At 41.2% G+C, this 23490-nt stretch overlaps 1 protein-coding gene across 2 annotated transcripts in view; it reads right to left on the bottom strand.

Moving 5' to 3' along the window:
* Positions 1-13483, bottom strand: part of slc2a15a (solute carrier family 2 member 15a) — a 30469-nt gene extending 16986 nt beyond the window's left edge. The window contains exons 1-6 of one of the 2 annotated variants that reach the window (XM_042218703.1): positions 12915-13483; positions 10860-10958; positions 4629-4789; positions 2687-2811; positions 2275-2420; positions 1846-1978 (exon numbers count right to left, since the gene is read on the bottom strand). In XM_042218703.1, coding sequence (XP_042074637.1) covers positions 1846-1978; positions 2275-2420; positions 2687-2811; positions 4629-4789; positions 10860-10958; positions 12915-12959 — 709 coding nt within the window. In that variant the 5' untranslated portion in view covers positions 12960-13483. The remainder of the gene's footprint in view (positions 1-1845; positions 1979-2274; positions 2421-2686; positions 2812-4628; positions 4790-10859; positions 10959-12914) is intronic. The other variant, XM_005917052.3, reaches the window with a different exon arrangement.
* Positions 13484-23490: the final 10007 nt, after the last annotated feature.

The raw sequence follows: 23490 nt of genomic DNA on the forward strand, positions 1-23490 counted from the left end.
CTGTGGTCTGAGAGAAACTCCCTGGATTTATGAGATTTAAATATAAATAAAAAAATAACAATGTTTCTGTAATGATTGCAGACAGCTTTTGAACTCCTCTGGGTTTCCACCTCAACACCTGAGAACACTGGACTTTCCCTGGCCTCAGTCAAACCTAGAAATAAAATCGTGTTCCCTGCGACTCTGACTTCCTCATCAACATGCATGTTGCATTTCCTGTTTATTAGTGGAGTATTGGTGATCTGAATCTTATAAAACAACGACAGCTGCACCTTTCAACCTGCCTGTATGTCTGAGTCACATGTTCTAACAGTTGTGTGACATTTTTAGTTGAGAAGTCTACAACACGTAACACTGGCTGGTTTTTAACATCTTTTTTTTTGATAAATAATATATACCGTAGCTAGGGCTGGATCAGGTGATGCTGAATCCTCTGTTACTTATGCTTCGAGGGGCTTCTTATTACATCACATGACTAACATGCGTCAACGTTTTCGAAAGTCTCCGTATATACCTCAGAGCAATTTGATTGGTATATACTTTTGACTTGTCATGATCTTAGCATTACTTCTGTCACTATCATTTTTACCTTGAATGCAAATTTTACTACATATTGCAGGATGTTTGGGCCTCGGTAGGAGGCTCAGGCACAACCCACTGGATCTCTGTGGTGACCCAGAATGTTTAAGTCTTTGTAATCCCTCTTTTACGATTAGTTGATTTTGTGTTTTCTGTGGTATGCAGCTACTTTTGCACCCCTGGTTTAAGCTGCACCTTAGTGAGAGCTCATGTAAAGGTTGATGATTCTTCGGACTTCATCATCATCTGGCATCCCCACTAATAAGCCACAACTCTGAATCAATTACCAGTGTAGATGCAATTAAATTAACAACTTTTATTTGATGTCTGTTTTTTACGTAGCTGGCAATAAACTATTTATTTTACACCCTGAACCACATTTCTGTCCGAAGCATAACAGACCTGAGTGCCCACTAGCATAGTTTGAACTAGATATTCCCAGGGTGGCATTTTGTGGTGTCCTTGTGATTGTAAAGCCTTTAAGCTCCCAGTCACCACACCACCGTCTCAGTGTGTGTGAATGTGCCGTGCTCATTGGTTTCTTTTCCTCATCACACCCCTGGCCACACTAACAAAGTGGAGCTTACATTATCACGGCTTCATCATCACTGGTGTCCAGTTCCAGCCTTCCATACTGTCAAACAGTCACACAGGTACCTTAGAGCTTTATGAAAATTTCCTGGCTGTAGATTTTAATCAAGACTGGTTGCCTTTTCTCAGTTTTAAATACACATGTTACTTGTTTAAAACTGCGAGACCACCTCAATCCAGGATTAAAACTGACTGATGAAAAGGAGGCTTTCTTTTCTTTTGAACTTCTCTCTCTGTCATGGAGGTACACGAAGCTTTAAAGCTTTTGGTCTTGATAAACTTGATCCTTATTTTCTTAAACTGGTTCAAGATTTTATAGTTGAGCCACTAACTGATATTTATAATCTTACCCCCATGAACAACAAGATTCCTGACATATGGAAAAATAGTTTTAAATACATAATTTTAATCTCATATATTCAGATTTTTTTTCTCAGAATATAGCACCCCTGTCCCAGCTCCATCTTTTTTAAATCAGGTCAGCCTCTATTGCAGATCATTACTATAATACAATCAGTTCTACAGCTTTCTTTAAGCTGTCACACAAGCTGCTGAAGCACAGTAAAGAAATCAACGTCTCCACTGAACACTTCTGTAAGTCTAACCCTTCCTACAGACACGGTGCCACTGTTTCATCCTCCAACCTAAATAATGTTGAATTAAAACCAAACTGACCTCTGATGGTAGCGTGGATGTTGTGCTTCTCAATCAGCAGGTACCTAGGACTCTCTGGGAACCATGGCAACAACATCAGCTGGATGAAAGTGGGCACAGCAATCACTGAAAGAAAGAGGGGCCAGTGCTCCTCCTACAACAGTAACACAACAGTTATGCTTACTAACAGTAAGTGCTGAGAAAAACACCAGCAATAATTCATTAATAGCAGCATTTTGGTTTGGCAACAAATCAGTCACAAGCCTTTGAACATGGGGGGACTATGTATAACATTGTCTTTGGTTCCTAAACAGTTTTTAGAGCACATTTTGTAAAACCTTCTGAACATTTGAAATTGAAAGTCTTCAATCACATCTTGACTGTTTGATTTAAAGTATACTGTTAGCAGTGTATGCTACAGTCCAGTCCGCACGCAGGTTGCTTGACTACCTTTCCTAGAAGCTCGTGTAGACCGAGGATTTGGGCAACAAAAACTCCAGTTCCAATGAAGATGCTCGGCACAAGGCCAAGGAAACCTCTCAAGTTCTTTGGTGCTATCTCACCCAAGTACATTGGTACCACACTTAGAGAGATGCCTGCAAGAATAAGAGCAAAGAAGAAGATTGTTATGATATTACTCTGATTCACTTTTAAACATTAATTTAATTGAAAATAAAGTATATAAAGAGTTGGGAATGAGGATGTGTTTATTACAGAAGAGGATTAGGGCTACTGGGAAAAAAGAGTTTTTTATCATGGTGCTTTGCCAATATTTCTTCCTCTGCACACAGGGAATGGCCTTCCTCAGACTGGTGTGTGTGTGTGTGTGTGTGTGTGTGTGTGTGTGTGTGTGTGTGTGTACCTGAGTGGATTCCTGTGATGAAACGGCCAATGATGATCATCTCAGGTGACCCACATATCCTGCTAAAGCCCATGAGTAAAGCAGCAATAAACACCAACACTGTTGTGTTTACCACTGTCCCCTTCCTGAAAGTACACGTACAAAGCACATAAAAGTAAGTGACCCAGAGGTTTATGAAACAGCAAAGGCAATAATGGAAACCCCATCCCCTGATACACACAGTCATAACCAACCCAGGATCATTGCAAAATGTTTAATAGACACACCGGTTCACTGCGTCGGTTTTACACTTTGCCTCTTAAAAGCATGAAATGGACATGCATGCAGAAGCTGCAGTAATAGCAGAGGGAGACACTTCATTTATTCAGTAATATAGGAATGTATGTAAACAGGCATTGTTAGCACATGCTCGTGTAAATACATATTAGCTGCCCAGCTATTCTGGCAGTTCAGGACTCTGGAATGTAGTGATTTTTGTTCACTGCTGATTTCTTGGTTTTAAGTAGCTTTCTCTGTTGGAAATGCAACTCCTGCATGTGTGTTCACTTTGTCAGGGTTCCTGGGTCGCTGACGCTGCATTTTCAGTTCATGTTCACTGTTTGTTTTCCTCATGTTCCATTTCCGGATTCATTATGTTCAGCCGTGTACTCACCGGTCTCTCATCATCATCAGCCTCGTGAGTCGCTGTATTTAAATCCTCAGTTTATCTCGGTTCAGCGTCAGTGTTGCTGTTAGGTTGTCGCCATATTCTCAGTTCATTCAGTCAGCCAGTCATTTCCTGTTCGTTCAATAAACACCAGCTTTCACCGCGAGTCCTGCATTTGGGTCATCTCTTCCTCTCCTCCACACACGAAACTCCCGACACATTTCATGCTTTGGATAGTGTGAAATGAACACGGTGGACCGGCGTGACTATTTCACGCTGATATCAGGTTGACACACATGCAAAGCTGTTTAAGTCCCAAATAGCCACAAACTTTGCTCATACGCTGTGATTAACCATAAATCTGAAGAATGTGAATGAATGTGAAGAAATTGATCAGCTTATAAATATGATTTTATTTTCATTTAAATGTAGACTGACAGGAATGTGGAAAAAAGGAGAAATGTGTCACCAACCCATCATCAGAGATGGGCAGTAACGCGTAATCTGATTACTTTTTTCAAGTAACGAGTAAAGTAAGGGATTACTATTGCAAAAACAGTAATTAGATTACCGTTACTTTCCCGTAGGAACGCTGCGTTACTGCGTTACTAAAACCGTGATTTTTTGTGTGTGAGAATGTCTCACGACAGTGACGTAAGCGAGTGCGCCGTTAGTGGCAACAGCTGTGTGCAGATCAACAATGGATCACATATGGAGTGCAGAGAGAGTATGAGCGTGCAGCGTTTAAAGCGTGGAAGTACTGACCTTACTTTGAGTTTGATTCCATAAAAAGTGACAAAAACATTAGTGTCCGCTGTGCGTGGGAAGAAAACTTCTTTTTACAGCGAAAAAACCCCTAAACTTCCAACAAGCACCGAGTAGCTACGACGTAATGGGAAACTCACAGAGACACTCGCGGATTCTTCCACTGACCGCGGCACACCTGCACCAGGGTAAACCTCCGCCAGGTATTATGGTGTTTTTAAAATAAATTTGGGGGGATTTTTTATGGAATTATATTGTATGTTGCATATATGAAATTTCAGCCCACACATACCTGGACGGTGCTAATGCGTTAACGAGCTAACAGTGCTAATGCGTTGATGCCGCGCAGTCCCGCGCACGGGGCGATCCGCGCTAACTCGCTAATGGAGATTTGCCGCGTTAATGCGGTTATGGCATTAACGTCATTTTAACAAGATTAACACTGACAGCACTACTTATCATATGCACAGTAGAAACTGTTGTATACTTCTCAGTAATTAAGTTTTAAAAAAATGAAGACGAGTGTTTTACCTGCCATAGCGTGTGACCAGCATCCCCACAATGAGTGAGCCCAGCAGACCTCCAACCGCAAATACAGACACAGTCAGAGAGTACATGAGGGTCAGGGTCTCCTCACTGAGTCCTGTTCCATTGCGTCCCACCACTGTCTTGTTGTAGAAGTCCTTGATGTACTGACAGTGTGAGGAAGAGCACAAATAGGATGCATTTAGATAACAGACATACAAATAAGATCAAATAAGAATAGAAACAAAAACGTATGAAAGAAAGACATGCATCCACCCATCCATTCATCCATGACCTGTACAGCGCCGACATCCTTCCAGCTGCTGTCTGCTGATCTCCCGCTCCCCTCACTCGTGAACAAGACCCAAAGATATTTAAAGTCCTCGCGTTAGGCAGTCACTTGCCCCTGACCCGGAGTGGGCACTCTACCCTTTTCCGGCTGAGGGCAATGGCCACTCCACCACTGATGAGAGCACGTTGGCATAAGAATTAAAACCTCTTCTTTCACTTTGAAACAAAGAGCCCTGACACAGCTGAGGCGCTTCCACCAGCCACTGCTCTCTCGTCTTCCAGGAACACCAGGTGAGGCAGGTGCTGAAAGCTGTGAACAGGAATGCTGCTGGGCTGGACGGAGTACTTGGTAAAGTACTTTGTTCCTACGCTGACCAGCCAGAGGGAGTCCTGACCAGGATGTTTAACCTCTCACTGTCACAGTCCACTATCTCTCCACAACCATCATTCCTGTGCCAAAGTCATCTGCTCCAAAGTGCTCAGTGACTACACACCCACTGCCTTAATGTGTGTAGTCATGAAATGTTTGGAGAGGCTTATGCTGCTATCCGGTTGTTCAGTCTGACGTCACTAGCCGTGTCTGGGCCTAAACTCCGCTGCAGGTCCATATATCAAACGATCACTGTGGCATTACTGAGAGTTGAAAAACTGTCTAAAGTCTTTCATCTTTAATAAAATGATCAGCGTTCTGCTCTACCAGGTGTAACAATTTAGTTTAACATCCAGGCATCCATGAAAACGGAATTTATGACATTTAACGGACTTAGAAGTTAGCAGGGAGTTAGCTCGCTAGCTTCTATCTAAATACAATATAGCATGTCCTGACTGCGGGGTTTTGGAAACAAATTAAAACGTACAGCTCAGTTATCACTTCCAGCATAAATGAAGACAGAAAACTAAACAGCAGTGACGTTTGTAGGGTTACTGAAGTTGAGCTAGCTGGTATATAATGATGTGCTACGTGACCGCTAGCGCTATGTTAGCATAATATAAACAAGCTAACTTTTTTTCCACTCGATAAAAGTTAACGTGAGTGTTCTCGGTGGTCAGGAACAAATGTAATCGCATGGCAGGATGCTGTAAAAGGACCAAACTTCAGCCAGGAGAACAACTGAGATAATCCATCCACAATACGAGGTTAGTCATTCATATACTGCTGCATGGGCTGGGCTGTAGCTACATCCTAAGGTTTTAAAAACTGAGCTTAAATAAATGATTAGTGGTAATAAAAGCCGAGGGAGGTCAACAGGGATCACTGACTGTTTTAGGAGCTTTTTGAGATCAAATAGAAGAAAATACAAAACATTAAACATGTCAACAACACAAAAGCCATATTAAACGCAGACTACTTTAGGCCCGAAAGTAGGATTCGTCACGTCATCACTTAACGACCGGATACATAAAGGCCTGTCTTCCACATAACCGGGACTCAGGGTAAAGCTTTTGTTGTATCTCTTTTTTTAGGTTAATCTTTTTGTTTATAGTAATCCTGCATTTTAATTTCTATTAGCTTTACTGTCTAGTTTCTGTTCGTGATTATTATGTGTATTGTGTTTTTTCCTTTAGCGTATCCTGCCTTCAGTGTTTCCCTGTTACCCTGTTGGTGTTCCCTGTTTAGTTATTTCCTGATAGTCATGTGTTCTTATGAATTGCATTCAGTTTTTGTCCCATTTGATTAGTCATAGCTGTGTCTCATCACTGCCTATTTTAGACTTTAGTTTGTCTGAATAAAAATGAATAATAAATTCTATTACTGGCTGCCATTGCACAGTCTGCTCACGTAAATATTTTTTTGGGAAAAGGTTTTTAAGGTCAGATTTTGTTACAGAAATAAAAATCATTTTAGAGCAGCTTGCTAAAGGTGGCCCAAAACGTTCCAAGACCCCCTCAATATACTGAGGTGGTGTGGGATCATATTGACAACAAATGTTTGAGAACTATTCATGAAGTCTAAAAGAAATTACAAGAAAGCTTCCCAAAGGGTTCAGGCTGTGTTAAAGAACAAACGGGGGTAATACCAAATATTGAATCAAGCTTATTAGAACTGAACAGTTTTTGCCTTGGATACTGTATTTCTGTGTATATTTGTACATTTCAATAAATAAATGCACAAATTTTCCATTTTCCATGCAAAATATAAGGAATCTATATATGTGTGAATTCATCAGATTCCTAAATACAATTCAGTAAAAAAAACCTGTGTTTGTATCATGTGGCTTCGACATCATGGTTACATAAGAGCAAGACAGACCTTCAGTTTTCACTCTGATATTTTGGAATTAAAGCCACAAGTCTGACCTAAACCTCCTGATCATCAGTTTACATGTGCCAGCACGTGTTAGCGCTAACTTCAGTTTCCCCTGAACCATGTGTCACGTGCCGGGAAAACTGACAGACACATGCTGCTACTCGAGCATGAGCAGCATGCCTGGTTTTTCAACAAAGAAGATCATTTTTATTTGAGATTTTCATTACCCCCGTGTGAACTGAGACCAGCCATGGACCAGCATTTTCAAACCGAATATTTACTTGTAACAGATACGAAAAGATCTCTCATGACTAGCAAGAGCACTCAAAGACCAAACTCCTTTGGGTTTCCTGATGATCATTATTATCAGATATATTTTTCAGTCAGTAAAAGCAGCAGTTTATTTTGTGAGAAATATACAGATATCAGGTGCCAGCACCTACCCCTTTATGTGAACATTTATATTACTACATTCAGATAACTTTAGCTTGAGCAAGCAAGGTAACAGACTGAAGCTTCCTCTTCTTGACAGAGCTAACCACTGTTAGCTCAGATTCTTGGTTCTAACCCCAGCTGGGTTTATTCTCCTTTGGACCCTGACTTTTTTCCAAACGCCTACATTTTTGGATATCTAGTTTGTGTGTTTACATCAAGTTGAACAGTGCTGAATTAGCAAAACCAACCAGCTGCTATCATATTTATATTTATATTTATTTCACCTCTCTAAATGTGACTATCCAGAGACCAGGAAACAGCTTCTCTCCTCCTGTTACACCCTCCAAACAATTTAAACACTAAAAAAAACCACAAAGAAAGAACAATATATTATCCACAACTGCACTAAAGAATAAAGCAGTGAAATGTGAATTAATAAACATTAGCTCTCTCTCTTCTAAGTCCCTGTTAGTCCCTGTGAATTAGCAATTATTTGCAAATTGATTTACTCTGCCTTCCAGAAACCTGGTTACGCAGGATGATTATGTTAGTTTAAATTAATCAACACCCCCGAGTCATTCTGATTGTCAGCTTCCTCAAAGCACAGGCCGAGTCTCTGATTTCTCAGACTTTTTATCTGATTTAGTCCTCAGCTCAGATAAAATAATTATTGTGGGTGATTTTAACACCCATGTAGATGCTAAAAATGACAGCCTCAACATGGCATTTAATCTGTTATTAGACTCAATTGGCTTCTGTCAAACTGTAAAAGAACCCACCCACCACTTTAATCACACTATACAGGGTGGGCCGTTTCTATGGACACACCGTAATAACATGGGAATGGTTGGTGATATTAAAGTCCTATTTGTGGCACATTAGCATATGTGAGGGGGCAAACTCCTCAAGATGGGTGGTGACCATGGTGGCCATTTAGAAGTCGGCCATCTTGGATACAACTTTTGTTTTTTCAATAGGAAGAGGGTCATGTGACACATCAGAGTTATTGGTAATGTCACAAGAAAAACAATGGTGTGCTTGGTTTCAACGTAGCTTTATATAACATAACATTTACATTCACAATAATTGATTACACAGCAGTGGGGAGTAGACTTTATCACAGTAGATGTCTTCAATTAATTAATGCTTGAGTCTTAAATATGATCAACCTTTCTCTGTTAATGGGTTGTACCACAGGCCTTTACACGCAGTAATTAAACCTTTACTTAAAAAGGCATTACTTGACCCAGTTTCTTAGCTAATTTAAAGCCACTCTCTAATCTGACTTTTGTCTGAAGATTTCTTGAAGGACAGGGTGTAAAACAGCAAACTGATCATCTGCAGAGAAATGCTTTATTTAAAGAGTCTCAGTCAGATGAAAGGCTACCAATGATCTTCTTATGGCCTATGTTTCTGAACAAAATCATTTTTAACTGCGCTGCTAATGTTCTTATATACAATACAAAATTGAAATTAAAACATACATTTAATTTATTGCTGGATGTTGTGATGCCCAACAATTATTGCAATGCAAATATTTCACGCAGAGATCACTCCTCGGGCTCGCTACTCGAAACTATTGGAAATCTTCACTGTTCACGCTTTCCAAATAAATGAACAGTTATAGTGGTAACGATCCCAGTCACATCTGCTTTCTTGGTGGAAAGCATTACTCAAGCTATCTGCCACTAATCTTAGTATATCTTTAGTATATCACCTTTGCGAATTATTTTAATACTCTGGTTCCAAACCTTTGCACTGTGAAAGAGACACAAATCCAACAACTGGTACGTATCCCACAAATAAGTGTCCAGGCTGAACTATTTCTTTCTTCAATGATTTGGTTAGCTCGTTATGCGTACAAAAGCTCTATGTGCTTACAGGTAGGAGAGGATTAACCTTCAAATTCAACCTGGTCTTAATGAGCGACAACGGATTCACAACAGATTCTTTCTTCACACATCAGGTGACCAAACAGCCACCACAGAAGCCAACGACTTCCACACCCAAATATTCCCTCTATTCTATCGCTGTGATTGTAACGTATGAAGTATTTACAAAACACTGGGAAAATAAAAAGAAGAGGACCGTTTTCATAACAAACTTTATCACAATGTTAAAATGAGGGACTTCTGCTTTTCTAATTTTTGTGCTTGTTGTTCAGCTGCCAAGTTTAATTTGAATTTTATTGAAATGATCGTTGCTTATTAATGATGGTGAGTCTTTCTACAGGCAAGCAGCAAAGCCCCATCTCTGCATGTCTGGAAATCTTTCTTAGTGAATGCCATTGATGCGTTTTGACCTTTAATAAAAAAAAATCACTGTTAAAATCCTGTTTTCAGAATTATGCAGTTCAGAGTGTGTTATTACAACTGTTCTTAATACATCTGCATTTAACAGAGTGTAACTTAAACATGTACAGAAGTAATTTCGACTTAATAGGATGACTTAACAGTCACATGCCAGAACATACCTCTTCAATTTATTTAGATCCGCTGAGTCGGAGAAACAGTTTTCATGAAAACTGCGACATCAGAGTATGAGTCTTATTTTTATCTCAGGGTAACTGTGAGGGCACGTGCTCCCCTCCCTCAGACAAACTGTCGTTTTCAAAAGAAAACACCAAATATATATATATATATATTTTTTTTTTTTTTTTACTAAATACCAATACTTTGTGTTTCAATAAAGAAAGAATTCCAAGTGCACCAATCACACATTTACACATAAATAAGCTAACCAATCAGCAGTTAAGGGGGTTGTACTGGCTGACTGGTTAAACCCAATGGTTGTACCACAGCCCAAATGGACTGAACCACTACAGATTTAAAGGGGAAATGGTCCCAAACTTAAATATCAAAAGTGCACAGAAAAATGCAAACAAGTTAAAATTACACACAGCAATCACAGGAGCTATAAAATAAAATGAATAAGAAAAATCTTTGTCCTTTTCCATCTTGGAAGCTGTGCCAGAAATGTTTGGATATCTATGTTGGCCGAAAGCGGCAACTTTGAGTGGCTGTATGATTAATCGATATTACTGGGACTACAAACTTAAACACACTGAAACCACAAAGCTTCCAAAACCAAATTCCTGGCACTTGCCAGTAGATCATGCAGACTCATATGCAATATCTGGCCATGCAGAATATAACGGCTGTTATAAACAAATGCACTTCAATAAGTTACTTTCCAGATGTGTGTGTGTGTGTGTGTGTGTGTGTGTGTGTGTGTGTGTGTGTGTGTGTGTGTGTGTGTCTTACCACAGCAGGGGAGTTTACCACAGCCAGATTGTACCCATAAAGCATAGAGCTCCCAAAGGAGGTAAGGAATGCCACTGCCAGCAAAGAGGCAGTGAGGTGCTGCAGACAGAGCAGGAGAGACGCATGCAGAATATGATGGTGAGCTCACAGCTTCTTAAAGTTAAGACAAAACATTTTATACGCTGTGTGAATAAAAAAATCAGTTAAGTTTTAAATTGTCATTTTTTCACCAACATTCACAAATCTCTGATTGTATGTCAAATAAGAAAGTTGGCATGTTTGTGTAAAGCAATCAGATTAAAAACATTACTGTGTGAAAGTCTTTCACACACATTTTCTTTATATTTAGCTCTAATGAGTCAGACTTTCTTTTACTTTCTGGAAGTCTTTCAGTGCTTTTCTTTGGACACCGGCTACTTTTTATTCATTTTCAGTGCACTCATTGCACCTGACTATTTTTTAGAGGACTGTGTGACTCTTAAGCTATTTAACACTGACTCTTGAATCGCTCAAGCACTGATAAGGCACCAAGCCTTTCCAAGGGAATGAACTGATGTGTCTATATGTAACAGACAACTCACCAAATTACTCATTTAAAATTGTATCTTCAGACTCTTTGTTTCTATATCATGTTGTAAAAATATATATATAATGCATTACTGTCAGTTTGACAGGCATACAATTGTACTGTTGCACCAAGAGCAGTTAAATGAAAACTTGCATCAGCACGGTGTGTGGTGCACCTTAAAAGGTTATAGGGAATTGCACAAGTGGCGGACATTTAAAAAAAGGACGATGAACATCATGATGAACAGAAAGTGATGGCCTTACATAATATTGCAAACGACAGATGCAGCACCAGAGAGATGCATTTGGTCCATCTACTGTTCACCAAAGCTTGCTAAATTACACAAGAATAGACCTGAACATCAGTGCGATGGGTCTTATGGAGCGATCAGGTGCAAAAGTAGGTACGAGGTACAACAGATTGTCTACAACCATGTCTATAACATGATGCCGTGGCTCCTTTGAAGTTCACTGTTACTGAAGCAGTATAGGGTTATCTTAACAACAAATAGAAAAATAGTCTGGAAACATGGAAAGAAGAGCTTTGGACTGTTCTTCAAGAAGCTTTTGTGGTTTGACTCCTGGCTCCACCTGCTGCTGCACGGTGCTACATGACAAAAAGGGTTCAGACTGTGTTGAAAAATAAAGGTGGTCATTCCAAATATTATCTTTCAAGCTGTTTCCCCTGTACATTGTATTTCCATGTATCCTGACACATGCTTCAATCAACCACCATACCTTTCCCATTTTCCTAGCAAAATATTAAGAAATGAACAGTAGCTTATACACAATACTGTAAGTCTTAACAAGATGTACAAAATCTAAATATCTGCAAATGTCTTTAACTGTATATGAACTTAACACAAAAAGTAAAGGAATTTGTGTTTAGCTAATTATCTTGTTGTAACAATAGCTCTTGGCAATAAAACACATGTTTCAAGAACCTGCTTATTTCCCTTTAAATACAGCCACATTTGTAAGGACGATGACAATGTTAGTTTGAATTATGACCACCAGCCATAATAAATGGTTCGCTTTTGGTCAAAAATCCTGATTTTCCTTTGTCTGTGTTTCTCCCTAAAGCTTTATTTGGTGTAATATAGAAATAAAATTAAAAACAGATTCTTACAGCTGAGAGTTTTCATTGATTTTTTACGAATGTACGCGACAAATTAAATTCAGAATGCTTTCTGTTCAGTTATTAAGCTCGACCCACTGAAAACATTATTTTGTTTACTCAGTTTCCAAAAATGAGTAAATCTTGTGTCATTTATTTTTAAAAAAATAGCGATTTCTTTTTACCGCAATAAATTTGTTTCAACTTTCAACCTCACTTAAATAATAACACTAAATAAATTATAAATAAGAAAGCAGAGGCCTCTTTTCGGTATTAAATGCTATTAGCTGCTATAATTAATGTCCAGCACAAGATGGGATCAGTCAGTTGATAGTTCTGCTTCTGTTTAGCGCCCGTCTGTCTGGACTTACCGAAGTGATTTTCCCCGACGGTGGAATTAAAACCTCCTCAGCCATTTAAGAAACGTGTCAGCTGGTCCCAAAAAGTAAAAAGAAAAATATGATTTCTCTACACTGCAAAGAATCTCATCTCCTTCGCAGCAGATGTGGTCAAACAGGCTCTCAACCACAGACTGAAGTATTCCAGGCTTTTTCTCCAATGAGCAGTCTGTTTGCCCCCAGTAACAAACCCACATCGTATCATCACATGACGGTGAGCAGCGTGACACAGTTGGAGAAAAGCCTGCTGGAAGCAATTAGCTCTAAGTCAATTCACTAAGAAAGAAATCGATGCTAGAGAGAGGGAAAGAAGAGGAGTAACAGAAAGGGAACACCAAGTCAAACAGGTTCCACATGTGAGACAAGACAGACGTCAAGAATGAAGGCAAAGAGGAAAGAGAAGATGAGAGACCGTTTAAGACAACATGCTTTCCAAAATAAACTCTGTGATCTGCAGTGCACGGCGTATATACTTATCGTGTCAGTAAAAGAGAACTGTCGGTATTTCTTCTGCATTTATAGGAACCACCACACAGTGAGACTGTTAATCTTTGAGTGCATTTGTCCTCAGTGAACCTTCCACCCCGCCCTACCCTGTAATCACAGTCATCATGTGCTCATAATTTTGGTTGTAGTTGAAAGAAGAGGGGCAGTGTTTACTGTGACCGTGAACAATCACCTGCTTTGCATTACACATTTCTTAATCCTGTGACTTTACCTCTATTGCTGTTCCTTGAAAAGCTGGTTTTGTTCTAAAATCCAGCCTCCTGGCACACACGAACTCTACTGCACTCATTAACTGCGATACCGCTAGATATCTCTGAAATTTGCCCGAAAGTTAAAAGAAATTTTTTTGTGGTGTTGGATTAATAATAATGGATTGGATTTATACAGCGCTTTTCGGGGCCCTCAATGTGCTTTATAATTCCACTATTCATTCACTCTCACATTCACACACTGGTGGAGGCTACAGGTGTAGCCACAGCTGCCCTGGGACAGCCTGACAGAGGCGAGGCTGCCATATCGCACCATCGGCCACTCTGGCCAACACCAGTAGGCGGTAGGTGAAGTGTCTTGCCCAAGGACACAACGACTGAGACTGTCTGAGCCGGGGCTCAAACCGGCAACCTTCCGATTACAAGACGAACTGCCAACTCTTGAGCCACGATCGCCCTAGGAAGGATTCGGAAGAATTCGGCTTACTGTACTTTTGTACCTGCATGTTGGTGCAAGCTCTAGGTTACATTAGAACAGAAGGCATAGTAGAAATAAGGTTTGAGACAAAGGATTGCAGAATTATGAAGGTTATATGTGCCAATTCCTGTCCTTTTTAAAACATGCAAAGGCCGAACAGTGTTCTTCGAGTACAACACAAGTCTTCATGCTGTTTTAGTGCTTAAACAGAACTAAAAGTACACGTTAGGTGTGTTTGTAGGACAACACACATCCAGAACAGCATTACCACTTTTTGCTTTTGGCAGATTAGTCCTACATGAAAATCATTTTTAGAAGACAAATATAGAAGTCTGCATTCATTTTTGACTCCTCCTGGAAACTTTTTTCATGACACGTGGAAATTCATTTAGTATTTTTAGCCCATTATTTATTTTATTTTATTTATTTCAGGTTTAGCTTGCCACACTGTCAGGTACTAAAACTACTTGAACAGTGTTAGCTAAGGGACTGTAGTTTTAGCTAAAACACACCTTTTCACCGTGGTAACCACTAAGATTACCACAGTGATTCGAAACTCATTTTCAACCCTTTCAGTACCAACTGTGACTCCTCCAGCTGACACACAACTTCACACCTCACCAACTGCTGAGTATTTAACATTCATTCAATTTTAGTTAACACTACACAGAACTTTAGGTTGAAAAGGTCAGTAAGGCTCCTGTTTCAAAAACACTGAAGTATTAAACAGTTGCCATAAATGTTAACCTGCTAGCACACATGGTAACATGAGCTATTACCTGACGATAGCAGCCATCTGTTGTAAGTAGCAGCTAAGAGACCGTAGAGAGATGAATAATTATGGCAGACTGAGCAGGCGGCAGATGTAATATTGAGTACATTGTGGACACACAGAGAACAGACGGTTGCTTGCTGCACACAGCAGCAGAGGAACTCCAGTTGAACCGAGCAGAGAGTCCAGACTGTGGGAACGACACTCTGGGCGAGTAAATCTGGAGCAGACGAATCAGATGGCTTTCGGGCCTGAAGAGCTGAGTACGTGGAGGGGTGCAGACTAAGCAGAATGCAGCTGAATGCAGGATGAGAGAGAGGCTCCAGTCACTTTTGATTTTGTTGTAACCACCTGTGTGTTTATCATAACTAATACAACACTTTATCCAAAGTTCATTTTTAGCTTTTCCAAAATGCTCTTCTTCGATCATCAATCAATTTCAATTTACTTATAAGCACATTGAAAAACAACAGGTTGACCAAAGTGCTGTACAAAGTAGAACAAACAAACAAAAAGAAAACCTCAGCCACAATAATTAATTTGAATTCATAATTGAATTATGTAGACGTGTTATGGGTGGACAATAAACTGGACTGGTCATGCAACACAGAGCACCTGTATAAAAAAGCCTAAAGCCGACTGTACTTCCTCAGGAGGCTGAGGTCTTTTAACATCTGCAGGAAGCTCCTGAGGATGTTTTACCAGTCGGTGGTTGCTGGAGTACTTTTCTATGCTGTGGTGTGCTGGGGGAGCAGCACAGCAAAGAAGGACTCATCCAGGCTGGAGAAACTGATCAGGAGGGCTAGCTCTGTGGTCGGCATGAAGCTGGACACTCTGGTGACAGTGGCAGAGAAAAGGACATTAAAGAAACTGATGGACATTATGGACAATGCCAGGCATCCTCTGCACACGGCCATTAACAACCAGAAGAGTCTGTTCAGTGACAGGTTGCTTCTCCCAAAGACAAGAACTAACAGACTTAAAACTCCTTTGTCCCACACGCCATCAGACTGTTTAACTCCTCTCTGGAGGGGAGAGGGAGGGGAGACAGGAGGACAAAGGAGGGGGGAACAACTAAGCTGTAGTGCCTCTTCACCTCACTGTGCAATACTTTTGTAAATAGTCAACAGTGCAATAGACTCAATACTTGAAATGTGCAATTCACTTGTATTTTTATTTTTTATTCCTATTTATTCTATTTATCCCCTTCGTATATTTTATTTATATTGTCTGTATTTATATGTGTGTGTGTGTGTGTGTGTGTGTGTGTATTTGTTATATTCTGTAACTCTGTAACTTCGGTCGGTGCTGTGCTTTTTTGGAAATCGAATTTCCCAGAGGAACCCACCCGAGGGATTAATAAAGTTTTATCTTATCTTATCTTAGATACTGTGCTCTTTGTTTAGGTCTTACTTTCACAAACTGTAATGAAATTACCCAAATATTTTGTAAAATCAATAAAACCATTAAACTTCATTTTCATTACTTATTTCATCCAATCGAACTCATAATTGGAAAAGAGAAATGTTGAAATTTAACAAGTTACCCTTTGCACTTCTTTGCCATTACTTCTGTTGTTTTAGGACAGGGTCAGATCTTCCCCGTGTGTGTGTGTGTAGATTGCTTTCCTGGGTATCTGTACTGAGTTTAGAGTCTCAGCATTACTATAACAACCCCGGTAAGCACAAGGACATTTTTAGTAAACTAGGAAAACCCTCCAGAAAAGCTTTTGCAAGCAGTTGACATGGGAACATTTTTTATTTAAAAAGTCAGACATGCTAGGAGGATTAATACTAACAATCTACCAAGAAATCAAAGTCTCTCAAATTTCACTAGCAATTAAATTCCTTGAGAAAAGCATTAAAGCAGCGATGTTTGCCTCTGTATGCGAAAAATACAAAAACACTTCAGAAAGGACCGTAAGTCATAAAAACTACTGATGCAGTGAATAATAACCAAAACGGGATGACAGGCACATGCTCCAAGCTGTGCTAGGCATGTGACACTTATCTAAACCAGAGAGACTGCAAACATCAATCGAGACCAGATAACACTCGATAAGGACAACAGAGCTGTGTGAGGGAAAGCACAGCAGACTAAATAAACTGTGAAAAGCAGTAAGACTCTCAATTCAGTATTTTGATTCCTAATTTGAAATTTGAGTTCATGCAATTTAAAAAATGAATGAAATGAAGTTTTTTTAATAAAATGTTGGGCTACTTTAACTCAACAAAGACACAAAGTCTCCAGAACTCCAGAAGCAAGAAATGTCAAACTAATTTTACACTGTGGACACAAACAGCCTGCTTTGATCTGAAGTGGGCCAAACTAGTGAAACTAGTGAAAAACAACAACAACAACTTTAGTGTTGAGAAGTAATGACACATTTAATGTCAGGGTGTGCTGTGTGGCAAGCAGAATAGGGCCCAAGTGCAGGACTCGCAGACAACAACATAATGAAATGAATCAAAGGTGACGGCTTTAATGCTGTCACTCTGAAACCTGAAAAGAAATACAAAAACACCGAAACTAAGATCTACGAACTGGGAAACTATTCGTACGATCATTGTAATACATAAAACAAACTTAACAAACTTTCAAGTCAATTTTATTTATACAGCAGCAAGTCACTCAGAGACAGGATATTTCTAACTTTAGAGATGTTGCACAAATGGAAGAAAGCAGTCTTACATATTTGTTTAATATGTGCGTTGAAGGACATGTCCTGGTCAAACATGACTCCAAGGTTGATAAGGTGGGGCCAGGTTTCACAGTGAGCTCACCCGAAACTCTGGCTGATTGTGACCCACACCCAGTTTCACACCTTGGCTCAGGCGATTAGAGGATCATCAGGGGTCCTTTTGTCCCTCTGTGGGGGGAAACTCCCACTAGGTTTATATCTGGGACTCTCCACCATTTGACCTTAGAACTGAAGAAGCTTCTCGGATGAGAGGTGAAACGTCTTCAAGCAACTTAAAGAAGTCCAGACGCTTTTCTTTGCAAGCTCCTTTGATTGTAGCCAATGCAATTTACCCAACAGTCGCTTACTCGCTTTCTTGTTATGATGGAAACGACTGCTTTTCACTTGGCTTGTAGGATCTGCTTTTATCTGATTTTATGTACTAATGGTTTATCTCTAGGTAAGCTAATTTCAAACTGATATTACTTTTGCCTGGAATAATAAAAGAGAACACTGTTTAACACAGTCGTTAGACACAAAGTAAGTTCTGCCACACAATATCATCTCCATCACAGCACAGTTTTAGGTAAAATTCATCAAACATCAGTATCTGTATTTATATGTTTCTACATTCACCATGTTGCCAAACGTATTCGCTTGTTGTCCTTCAAACGCGTTTGAGCTTGAGTGACATCCCATTCTTAACCAACAGGGTTTCATATGATGCTGGTCCACCTTTTGCAGCTTGAACTCTTCTAGGAAGCTTTTCCACGAGGATTAGTGTGTGTTTATGGAAATATTTGACCACTCTTCCAGAAGCACATTTTGTGAGCTCAGACACTGGATGACCTGACTTGCAGTCTCCAGCCCTAATTCATCCCAAAGATGTGCTGTAGGTTTGAGGGGGGGACTCTGCAGGCCTCTGCAGGCCTCTGCAGTTCTTCCACTACAGACTCGGTCATCCCTGTGATCTTTATGACCTTGCTTTGTGCAATGGTGGTCACTGGAACAGGAAGAGGCCATCACCAAACTGTTCCCACAAAGTGAGGCGCATGAAGCGTTAATAGCTGGTTTCACAGGAACTAATGGCCTGAGCTCAACTCACTAAAAATGACACCAGACCATAATCACCTCTCCACCAAACTTTACACTTGGCACAGTGCAGTTAGACATGCACCTTTCTCTCAGCAACTGTCAAACCCAGACTCATCTATCGGCTTTCCAGTCAAAGAAGCATCATTACTCACTCCAGAGAACATGCCTCCACTTCTGCATCCAACATTTTGCATCATTCTTGGTGATTCAAGATGAACACAATCAACATGTAGCCTCGGGGGGCTGGCCAGGCAGACACAGGGAGCATGACAGATGTCTTTAATGATGGTGACATTGTCGACATGTCATCTGATGTACACGAGTACAGTAGTTTTGTTAATTTAAGGAGCTTGGAAAGAAAGGTGACTGGTATTCTTCTAGGTCCTGAGATAAAAACTGATTCCAGTTTGTGCACTGGAAGCGGTCCTATAGGTGTGAAGTTGCTTTTCAGGCCGTTTGCTGTTTGCTGGATTGGAGTTAGAAAGGTGACAGGTGTTTGTATTTGTATTTATTTATTGTCATTGTCAGAGAACAATGAAATTGCATTTGGGGCTCTAAAGGTTTGAGCTCCAGATGTTTTTTGAATAGCCCCAGGTCTCATAAGATAATTGTTTAGCTTTACTCATGCATCTGCTTATGACAGGCCTGGTCACACGTGACACACTCCCATCTGCGTCTGACCAAACTACCCGAATCATATCAGCACAGCCGATCATCCCTCTGGTCCGTCCAACCTAATATCAGCATCTGAGCTCACGGTTCAACAAACTGAACTGAACAGTGTTTGTGCTGCTGATCTAGTGATGATTAGTTAGCAAAACGTTCAACAATGAACAGAAGAAGTCTTCTTAAAAGCAAATGAGAATAGGTGAGGTGGAGAAGGACCTGCCTTTGTTTGTTGTTGCAGCAGACACAGGGCATGAGATGTTTCCAGATACAAACTCAGCTCAGTGAATCGGAGGCCTTCAATGCTTTTAAACAGATTATTGTAACAGGTCAGTGCGCCAAAGTTTCACACACACACGTCCATTTTGTCATGTTTGCCTAATCAAAATATTCATCGCTCATGACAAAGTTATAAAGAACATCAGGGGGACAAGCGATCACTAAAGGGTGAGGTTGTTCAGGCTGCGGGAGTCCTTGCATCTGCTGTTGTGGTGTGTAACATCGCCTGCTAGTTTGATAGCTGCGTCTCGGTCATGGCTCCATGTGATGCTGTCCCCACCATCCTCCACTGTAGTCACAGCATAGGCCTTAGTTCCCTCAGACCATGTCCTGAGAGTCCTTCAGGTGCCTTTTTGCAAAACTCCTGGTGGGCTGTAATGTGCTTTTTACTGAGGAGTGACCAGGCCTGACTGGTGTTGCAGAAATAGATGTCTTTCTGGAAGGTTGTCCTCTTGCCACAGAGTAATGCTCATCAGAATTACTACCTGGTTCACTTTGCCCTTCCACCCTGATCCAGACCTACAGGCTCTTCTACTTCAGTCACTTGAGCTGGTCGTGTGGCCACTGAGGTTTGGCCATGAATAATCCTTTTGATTCCAAACGTCTTGCATTTACAGATGAAGAAGGCCACTGCGTCATACTGTAGAACTGTTTCTGTATCATTACCAAGATCTGTGCTTTGATAAGATCATATCTGATGTTGTGTTGGGCTCTTGAATAAAACTCCTGCTCAAGTGATAACATGGAGCAACAACAATCTTTCTTTAATACAGCTTACTCTCGTGCTGTTTTACATGCCACACACTTCCCGTTGAGTGGGTAAGTACTGCCACCTAGTGGCGCATGATGTACATCAGTATCGATTACACCACATCCCCCTTACTGAAGTTAGGCTGGTACATTCGTTTGCTCTTCAAACAAAACATAACTGCATAATATTTTTTTCAATACAGACATACCCCAGCATTTCAGGAAACATAAACTTTGGTATTTTCATAAACACCTTCTCTTACACTCTTAACACAAGTTAAACCTTCTTGTCCTTTTAAACATGCTATTCTCAAAAACAAAACTTAGCGTTTCGAAATACAACTTTTCCCTTTCCAAACAATTTGCTTCACAGATCAAGTCTTTTCGGTTTAATCACTTCCCTACAGACCAGGTTCTAACCACACCTGCTGTATGGGGTGCGCTTGGCTCAGAAACAGCCTCTATAGGGGTGGACTGGATCTGTTTTGCGTCGATTTGAGTCTTTGTTTGGGGGATCGGCACAAGATGACCGCAGTTCCTTCTGATTGTCCCTTGGGGTCCACTGATGATGTACGATGTATGATGAGAAGTTGAGCCGGGCTGTAGCCATTCGCCAGTGCTGTTGTTCTGCATGCCAGCAATGCCTGGATCGCTGGCTTTCTTGAGGAGATTTTTGATGGTCTGGACGCCTCTCTCCACCTCGCCGTTGCTCTGCGGGTACCTGGGACTACTGGTGACATGCTCAAAACAGTAGTCCTTTGCAAAGTCTTTCATTTCTTGACATGCAAATTGTGGGCCATTCTCGGTAATCAATGCTTTAGGTATTCCATGGTGTGCAAATATTGACTTTAAATGCACAATCACATTGGCTGAACGAGTTGGGCTGAATTGAGCAATCTCGACATATCTCGAGAAATAATCCACTACTAACAGATAGTTTTTGTCTTTTAGTGTGAACAAATCAGCTCCTACGTTCTGCCATGGCCTCTCAGGTAAACGTGTGGGCATAAGAGGTTCCCTCACATTAACTGTATGCACAGCCTGCACTTAAGGACAAGTTCACGGATCTGATTACTTAAGCCTGGCCACCACACTGCTTGTCGGGCATGTTCTTGGCACTTAACTACCCCTTGGTGTCCCTCGTGTATTTTGTCCAAAACTGCATTTCGCATGTTTGCAGGTATGACCAACCTTGTGCCTCGCAGTAGTAGTCCATTGTGTACACTCAAAACTGCTCTTTCAGACCAGTAGTGCTTTATCACTCCCTGCAGCTGGTTCCTGTCCGGCCAGCCCTCTGCACAGAACTTCACACTGTAGCTGCTCACGGAGATCTGCAAGCTATTTGCTGCTAGTAGGAAGGCCCTCCAGCACTGCGTCCACGTAAATATCGGTGTCCTCCATAAGATCATTGTCTCTGGGCATCACGCTGCCTGCCAGCGGTACCCGTGACAGCTTGTCGGCTGTGGTGAGGCTTTTGCCTGGAATGGACCTCATTAGGCGCATGCAGAATCTCTGTATCCGCGGTGGAAGCAAATCCAAGGCTTGCCCTCCAAGTAGGCTCACAAGTGGCTTATGGTCATCTCAGGCTCAAAGTGTAGCCCTAGAATAAAGTCACTGAATCTTTCACAGGCCCAGGTGAGCGCTAGCGCTTCTTTTTCCAGCTGAGCGTAGCGCTGCTCTGTGGCTGTCAATGATCGTGAGGCACACGCGACTGGTGACCACACGTCATTGTCTTTCTGTAGTAAGACTGCCCCCAACCTGTATGAAGAGGCATCGGTGGAGATGTTTTGGGGTTTGTTTGGGTTGTAAAGCTGCAGTACTGGAACGGATGACAGTTCTCCTTTTAAACTGCCAAACATGTTTTGTTGCTCGTGCCCTCAGTACCACGTTTTTATTTGAAAGCAAGTCTTTCAGTGGTTTGTCTTTTTTTCGGAGAGGTTTGGGATGAATTTCCCCAGCTGATTCACCATTCCTAAGAAGCTCCTAAGCTCACTCACGGTGCTTGGCTCTTTCATATTCTGCACCGCGCTAGTTTTGTCAGGGTCGGGGCTCATGCCTTCAGATGACACAATGAATCCTAAGAATTTCACTGCTCTTTTGCCAAACTCACATTTTGACATGGTCAGGGTGACGCCCGCCTTCTCTGCACGGTCGAGGACAGCGTGGAGTCTCATGTCGTGCTCCTCTCTCGTGGATCCCCAGACCAGGATGTCGTCCATGTGGCACACGACTCCCGCGAGGCCGGCTGTCACTTCCGTCACCATCATGTTTTGGAAATGCTCCAGTGCACTGGAAATACCAAATGAAATGGCAAACGATTGAAATGGTATCTACCAAATGGTGTAATAAATGTGGTGAGGAGAGCAGATTCTTTGGACAGCGGTATTTGTCAAAAGCCCGTGTTAGCATCGAGCTTGGAGAAATACTGCGCACCTGTGAGCATGCCTAGTGTTTGGTCTACAGAGGGGAGGATCTTTCACGACACACTGACTCATTTAACGCTTTTCCACTCTTCTGAGCACTCAAAGCGCTTTACACAATTTGTGCATTCACCCATTCGTACAAGCACAACTGACATTCACACACACTCATACTCCGATGAATGCATCGGAGAGCAATTTCGGGTTAGTATCTTGCCCAAGGATCTTTGGCATGCAGACTAGGGGAAGCCGGGAATCGAACCACCAACCTTCCGATCAGTAGATGACCTGCTCTACCACCTGAGCTACAGCCACCCTTGACTCATTTAACGGTGTCATGTCCACACAGATGCGGACTTTCTCTTTGTCCTTTTTGGGGGCTACGACCATGCCGCAACACCAGTCTGTTGCTCTTCCACAGGACTGCGTGTTTGAGAGAAACAGATAAAAAAAGAACAATGTTTTTTAAATGCAGAGATGTTTAAGCAGGTTTTCAAGGCTTAATATCCTGAAAGTAATTTTCTTTGATCATTTAAAAAGGGCTCAAGTTGGTTCAGCGATTTATGAAAAAAGCAGAAAAACATTGTCGTTTGTGGATTTTACGGCAGATTTTGTGCGTGTACATTTCTGTCCACGGAGGTGTCGAGGCGGGCACACGGGCCAAGTATTCAGAAGCTCCAGGAGAGGGCGGTG

Source organism: Haplochromis burtoni, unplaced genomic scaffold (assembly GCF_018398535.1).
Source record: "Haplochromis burtoni strain Fernald_Lab_line unplaced genomic scaffold, NCSU_Asbu1 Contig_22, whole genome shotgun sequence".
NCBI classification, from domain to species: Eukaryota; Metazoa; Chordata; class Actinopteri; order Cichliformes; family Cichlidae; genus Haplochromis; species Haplochromis burtoni.